The sequence below is a fragment of the Cyprinodon variegatus genome, unplaced genomic scaffold (assembly GCF_000732505.1).
Source record: "Cyprinodon variegatus isolate N-32 unplaced genomic scaffold, C_variegatus-1.0 Scaffold322, whole genome shotgun sequence".
NCBI classification, from domain to species: domain Eukaryota; kingdom Metazoa; phylum Chordata; class Actinopteri; order Cyprinodontiformes; family Cyprinodontidae; genus Cyprinodon; species Cyprinodon variegatus.
Genome location: NW_015150775.1, coordinates 662,592 through 670,480, shown reverse-complemented (window position 1 = coordinate 670,480; position 7,889 = coordinate 662,592). Strand labels below are relative to the sequence as shown.

General features: G+C 38.4%; 1 protein-coding gene across 3 annotated transcripts in view; it reads right to left on the bottom strand.

Moving 5' to 3' along the window:
- Positions 1 to 7,889, bottom strand: part of rara (retinoic acid receptor, alpha) — a 269,315-nt gene that overhangs the window by 24,287 nt on the left and 237,139 nt on the right. For all 3 annotated transcript variants that reach the window (XM_015384768.1, XM_015384769.1, XM_015384767.1), the window contains one exon: positions 1,694 to 1,842. In XM_015384768.1, coding sequence (XP_015240254.1) covers positions 1,694 to 1,842 — 149 coding nt within the window. The remainder of the gene's footprint in view (positions 1 to 1,693; positions 1,843 to 7,889) is intronic.

The following is a 7,889-nucleotide window of genomic DNA, read 5'->3' as shown; positions in this document are numbered from 1 at the left end:
GTGTTAATACCTGACATCACATTGGGTGTTTCTCAATAAGTGTAATTCTGCGTTCTCGTTTACTCGAAAAAGATCATCAGCCTCAGCCCTAGTACTGTTCCAATTCACAAAAACAAAAAAACCAAGAACGGACAAAGTCCCTGGATGTTGTTCTGGCCCCTCCTTCTTTACCCAGCATGCATCGGAGAAGACTTGTCTATTCTTGAGATTCACAGCTGTCCCAGCATGCACTGCGGCAGCAGCAGCTTCCAGATTAGCGCTCACAGAGCTCAGAGTATTAAGTTAAAAGTTCTCCTTTCTGTTGCGGTTTTTCTATAAAAGTACAATTTAATTTCATTTTAGGTGAGAACATTACCGGTATACTTTTCAGTATCACTATATGGCCCAATAAAGAAAAAAGTTCAGATGTTGAGTGAACCGCGGCCACCCGAGTCCACACTTTCCTTTCTTCTTCTCAAGAATATAGCTGGCGAGGACACCAGTCTGTACTCGCACTCTTGTGAATTGAGAAACGGACAGAATCCTTCAAAAGATCCAAATGGAGATCTGGATCACCACCGAAACTTCATCATCTGCTGCCAGTGAAAACTCACTACATCTCTAAAAATTCAACCATAACTTTTTTCAGCCATTTTGAAAACAGACAATCCGATAGAGATGAAAACATCGCCTCCTTTGTGAAGGTAATAAAAACTCAGGTTCATTTATTAATTTCTATCATAAGGCGTAAGATTACAGTATGTCACCCCTAGGGGGCGCACCCACCAGTTGGGGAAACCCCTGCCCTAATGAATTGGCCAAGAAAAAAGCTCTAATATGGAAGCATTGGTCTAACTCTGCTGATTTACGGACATTTTTTATACTCCAGCAGGTTAATCAGTTCAGTGGGTACTGGTTGTTTCAACCCTTAAATCATTGCAGTTTTGGATGTTTTGTAAACAAACTTTCCAGGCATTGACAGAACCAGAACATGTTTGCTCTAAAATCAAAATCAACAAAAACGGGTTTCTAGATTGCCTTGATTCTAACGCTTTAATCGGGGATCGTTTATCTAAATACACTCACGTCAAAGGAAAAGATCCCTCCTTGTCATCCTTACTTAACCGAGCCCTGGAGGCCAGCGCTGGATCCCACACAGGTTTGAAAGCAGAGATAAAGGGGTCTGTGTGTTCACCTCCAACATGTATGCACACACAGCAACCATCAACTGATAACAGAGCAGATGGGGGTTACGCGGCCTCTGCAACACCTGTGCAACAGGGCTGTATTGATAACAGGCAACCAGTTCGGACACGTCAGCGAAGCCGATATGAGGAGCGAAAAGCTGAAATCCCACACAGATTATATTTCATACGCAGGGTGATGATAGACAATCTAGTTTTATGTATGAGTGCTAAAAGAAGCCACAGAGAGCTGCCCAACTTCTACTGATACCCACATGACTAATCCTGGGATAAAAGCTGTTTGCAACTGAGAGAAGGAAAAATCCCCCCCAAAAAAAAAAGAAAATCAGGATCTAACATTAAACACTGAAAAATCTCAAAAAGGTGTGAAAATCTTAAAGAGGTGGATTTCTTTTTTTCTTGCTCCTCTCTCTTGTGCAAATCACACAAAGGCCATAAGATTGCTGAAACTCTTGCTTGCTTGGCAGATTTGGAGAAAAAAAAAAGAAGGAAGGCCGTGGAAATCTTACCTTGCAGCCTTCACAGGCGCTGACACCATAGTGGTACCCTGAGGACTTGTCCTGGCACACAAAGCAGGGCTTGTAGACGCGGGGCGGAGGGGGAGGCGAGGGCGGGCTTGGCACTATCTCCTCTGAACTGGTGCTCTGGGTCTCTATCGCTGCGGAGAGGAGAGAGTGGAGGTTAGCAGACGCTATCAAGGTGAGCGCCGACAGACGTCCGGCGTTAATCGATAGGAACAGGATGAACACAATCTCACAAGCGCACACCCAGACAGAGATCTCAAGCAAGCTACGGCAAACAGATACGCCTAAATACATCCAATGCACTAACTTATGGGGTGAACAGGTATTTTGAAAGCTTTCTTATCAGGTGGAAAAATGTTCTTTTATCAAAACCCAGATGGATTAAATCACTGCAAAAATCTTATTAATAGCTCAGGTTATGCATTTGTGCAACCTAAGAATGCAACCCTGGTATCAAAGCTTCAAAGTCGGATTTTTCTCCTCTGATGAGACCTGGAGTTCTGCCTGTGTTTTAAAAATTCAGTGTTTCTTTAAAGCAGGTGCGCTTCAATTGACTGCAGGATCAATCGCAGACATTTTCAAAACAAACAAGGTGTTTGTGTCTGCGCTGCGTTTCTTTCAGGATTTATTCGCTGCACAGATCAGGTGCAGCAGAAACCACCATCCCCATCAGCTGAAGGTTGCCACGGCGAAGCAAACAACATGTGGTGCAGGGATTATGGAGGACCAAACCCGTCTTCATGTTAGAAGTGTTGGACTCTGACCTCCATGGCCGCTGTGTTATAAAACACTGCTGTTAAATCAATTATAAAATGTGCATTTACACAACACACTGCCAACCCTTGACCAAATAAGACTATAATCCTGCTTTGGCAAATGGTGATGCAGAGCTCGCTTCATTTGCGGAAAATAAAAGCAAAAATCTGGGAGCTTAAAACATTTGAAAACAAATAAGAAAAAAAAAAAAGCCGTCCTCAGAACGAGATTTGTCTCCAGTCAGCATGTCTGTGCTGGCTTCCCCTCTGCCAGCTGTGATTAGTTTAAAGAGATAAAAGGTAGCTGTTCATGCTCCACATGAAGGAGAAACATTTACAATTCAAAGGAAGATTACAGGCTAGAAAAACAAATATTTTCATGCATTCAAAGGGCTTAAAGCAGACATGAAGGATGGGGAAAAACAGGGGAAGATAAATTATACTATTAGAAAGCAAGTTATAGAATCATAAAATTATATAAAGTTGATTGATTTGACCAATCGACAAACATTTCATTGATAAGCGGCCATTTTTTTTTTTTTACCTCTAGTATTCAGAGGATATTTCCATAACATTAAGACCTACATTTTAAAATAGCACATTAATATATTATAAAAAAAATGTGGACGCTGACTGGTAGCTCTCTGTTTTTAGCATAGTCCAGGATTCAGTGCAGGTAGAGACTTTGTGCTGCTGGCAGCGCCTCGGGGGCCCAATCAAGGAGATCACCGTCATTTTATCCAGTTTTTAGATTTACAAACAGAAACACAATAAGTTCACTCTGTATCCTCATTACCATCATACTTTTGTGCACTTCAGTGGTTTCAGAGAGCCTCTGGATCAGAAACAGACCCACAGCATCCCAGAGCCTCTACTGTACTTAACAGTGGGAATGATGCGCTGATTTACAATGATTTTACTGATTTAGTCTCAGAGAATTCAGCAAATTCCAGGGGTTTCTAACCTCTGGTATTGCAGCCGAACAACTGAAACAATTAATCGGATCAATAATCGATTATTCGTCAAACTACTTTAGTAATCGATTAATCGTTAACTGTATAGAGACAGTATAAAAGTATAGAGACTTTAATTGTGTATTTAGCTGACAGTGTGACCCACTCAGCAGTATTATGCCAAAATTGTAAAAAAAAAAAAAAAAAAAAAAAAATTTAAACATTTTGTATTAATATAAAACTTTAGCTTTATTTTCACCTGGTTTAATTTCATAAAGAAATTCTCAAAAGAAGATTTCCTACCCAATTATTAATTGATTAATCAAAAAAATAATGGACAGATTAATCGATTTGCAAAATATGCCCTAATTGGCATGTGGTTGATGGCTGATGGTCATCAGAGGTTGGTAGTAAATAGTTACTTTTACATTTACTTAAGTAACTTTTTAACAAAAAATATACCACTACAAGTATTTTTTCTTTTTTGCATAATACCTTTTACTTTTATTTGAGTAATATCTTTATAATAATATGTTTTCAGTGAAATGTTTGGCTACTCCATCCACTGTTTGTAACTGTGCTTGTTTTAAGTAAATCTGCTTAATGTTTGTGTCTAAATAAAATAAATACAAAGGTTTTCCTTTTTGTTCACAAGTTTGAAATATGTGGGTCAAGCCGATATACATTAAGAATTACAAGTAATCTGAACTTGATAGCAATAAACTAATGAGGATCCATTTCATCACTTTTTTATGTAGAAAAGAAATTTGATTTTGAAATGTTTTTCTTCTGCTTGGATTTTTAATAATCACTCATCATCAAATATGTTATTCGTGTATTTTATTTATTTGATCACAGTCTTTAAAATACCAGAATTTGCAGATATTGGTCTAATAGATCATTTTAAATAGATGCTATGATGAGTTACTCAGCACTTGTGAAAGCCTTTCTGCCAAATATTTCTTTTCTTTTGCTTGTTAAAATATGATAAATTACTACCGTTCTTACTTAAGTACATACTTTGGGTATTCTGCAAACCTCTGATGGTTGTCATGGACACCTACTAATCCCAAAATGGCCCTCTCTAATTAAGTTTTCTTCCATCAGTGAGCTTTGGAGGTTTAGATTTGTTTCACAGCCCAGGGAACTCTGCAAATGCAGGTCCTCATTCACCCTACCAGCCAGTGGGAACAATAAACAGACCTTAGAGGGACATCTTATCCAAAACAGAGAGATCCAGAATTTTGGTAGCATTTTCTGCAAGCTTCAGGTGGTTTTAGAGAAAAAGCACAGGTTTCTCCAAGCAGAAGATGGAGCCAAACGCTGCAGGTTAAAGAGGCATCTGTTGCATTTCATGTTGCATGTAAAGGTTTTTTATTTGATGAAGGAAGGAGAGGCAGATACGGCTGTAAAAACTCCAGAAAGGAAGCAGAATAACTGAATCTTAAAAAGAAGAGCCTATGAAGGGATTTTAGTTTTATTATTGTTGCAGCAAAACTCGTTTTGTAAATGGAAATTAGAAAAAAAAAGGGCGATCCAGAAACAAACCTTTAAAAATGCCGTTATCAAAAAAGCTTTTGAGTAACTTCGTTATTTCCTTATATTTTATTCTTTTAGCTGCTTAAAAAATTTAGTATTTATTTAAGTAATTTTCCAAATATGAGAATGTGATCCGTTAAAGACAATTTGGGAAACATGGAATTTGTCAAACTCAATCTGAAAAACAGAAATTAAAAAATAACTCTGTACGAATTTGGGGAGGGAACTCATAAAATGGGTAAAAATAAAATTTGAAAATATAAAATCGACTAAATTAAAATAAAAAAACATTTTATTATTAAAACATTTTCATTTGAGATTGCATTTTTATTTAGAAAATAAATTAATTTCAAAAACTCCCTAATATTTATGTAGCAAACATGGTTAGGTTGCAGCAGTGATGGAACTGGGTTCCCTCCGTGGGGCATGAGGAAAAAGGGCAGCGTTACGCTGGTGTCATGATGAGCCGCTGTCGCCCACGCCGCTGGGCGATGCAGTCACTACGTTCACGTCAGGCGAATTAAGCTCAAGCAGGGCAGCCCTTACATAACACGCCATATTTTCTCATCGACGCAAATCCATTCAGTTCTCTTCACCGCTCCGACGAGCTTAATGCAGACTGATTACATTTCAGCCTGTTTACCAAAGAACGGAAGAACAAACACTGCAACAACAGTGGCATATAAAAACTGCTTTAATGCTTGAATTCAAACACGGCGTACAGACTAACCCAGGCCCATTAAAGAAGTGATCTCTCTCTTTCACAGAATGGACACTCTCTTAATGAGGGCACCCAGTGAAATCTAGGACACAAGGACAAGAGTCTGTGAGGGGGCCGACGACCTGTAATTAAATACAATGGCTGGCTTCTGGAGCCCTGTCAAGCCGAAGCATGGAGCAAAAACAATGGCAGGCCTGTGGACGACGAGAAGCACTGCCAGAGAGGCTCAGCAGAGAGGACAGGGCTACTTAGGCCATCAGCTGCCCTCGCCGGGGCCAAACTCCCATCAACACTAAGCATCACACAAGTCTGCCCATTGTGCCACTCCACAGAAGAAGAGGGGGAAAAAAAGAGGCAATCATACCCAAAGAAACCGAAATGAGTGACTCAGATTTGCCCAAGGAGCTCATTTTGACATTTACACACACAATTGGCACGGTTCTGATTCAGAGACAGAATCACCGCCACTAAAAACGGTGTAAAAAAAACGTCTCTGATGGTTTAATGAGAGGGTGAAACCCAAAGCAGTAATCAAAGAAGAGGCTGAATTCAAGTGTGCAGGCTGGCATGTTGTCAAACCAGTCCCTGCAGTGGGAATAACCAGCACAAGATCATCAGGTGGAACTAGTAAGAACAGAGCCAACATAGACTCGATCACTGCCTTAGATGGGCAGAAGGCCTTTATATGAATTCACCTTCATTACCACAGTATTGTTTTATTATTACACAAATCCAACCTTTAGTTTTAGAATATTTAGATAAAAAGTCGCCCCTCTAGTCGTTCCTACAAACTAAATCCATTCTTTAATTGATGCTTTACTTGGATGAAAGTTTCCAGGAACTTTTTGTTTGTCATCTATGACTTCCTGTTTCTCTGGCGTCTGAGGCGGTAGATGTGTGGGAATATTGACTGATCAAGAAACGCCGACAAAACTCATCACTTATCGAAGTCTAATAAGACTTATAGTCAGAGCGATCATTGAAACCTGGAACAGGGAAGCATGAAGAGCCACCAGAGGACAGAGATGGAGAGCTGCATGACTACGTTGCAAATACCAGGGCTGCAACTAACCATTATTTTGCAAAATTGATTCATCTGTAAATCAGTTTTTCTATTAAACGGTTCCTTAAACAAGACTTTTTATCAAGTTAAAGTAGGTGAAACTAACTAACTCTAGATAGAGCATACTGACGGACAAAATCTTATAGGTTTAATGGAGGATTTTCGCAATTTTTTTTTAAAAGAACCGCCCTCTCCACTTCAAAAAACAAAAAAACAAATGCACAAGCACAACCCCGTACCCGCATATTAAAGGTGTGCGAGAGCTTGCACGAGTCCATTCCACCTCCTGCATACTCTGTTTAAAAGTTGCTGTTTGCATCACTCATACAAGCTTATTTTCCTAAAGACGATTTGCAATTTTGTGAAAATACGTAAACATATCTCCAGAATGACTGACAATTAGGAGGACAAATTATTTTGATGATCCACCCAGAAAAAGAAAATCCTCTACTATACCTTTTAATGCAAAATGTTTATGTATGTTTTACAATTTTGGTAAATTTACTGCTATATGTGGGTTGCTCTGTCAGCTAAAGGCATGTTTTAGAGTCTCTATAGTCCAGTTAATAATTAATCAAATAAATTTGTTCAAGATTATTTCAATAATCGATTAATCACATTGTTTCAATAATAGCAAATATGATTTTTTTTTAAAGGTTGTCAGCAGTGCTACAAGCAGAGACAATACTACAAAAAAATGATGCTTTGATAATCCTAACCCAGTGGATTCAAATTCACAGAAAAATAAACTCTAGACAGCTCTACTATGTATGTAAGTTAGTTTAGATTAGATTAAATTAGATTAGATGAGCTTTATTGATCTCACAGCGGAGAAATTCACTGGTCACATATTGGCATAGTACTTAAAGAAGGTGAAAACAAGGAGGAAAAGGTGCATTAGGAAAAAAAATAAAAAAATAAAATTAAAATAAAATTATATTAGTTATAATTAAAATTAAAAAGAAAATAATTAAAATTAAAATCATATTAGTTACTATCTTTAGAAACTGTTTACACTGGGAATGTGCAACTTAAGGGGTTCGCATCCGATCAGAGCCAGTAAATTCAGAACCGCGAAAGTTTTTATTATTGTTGAGAAACTTTGCAATAGTCCGACTTCTGTAAAAACGTGATGTACTAGCAAGAAATG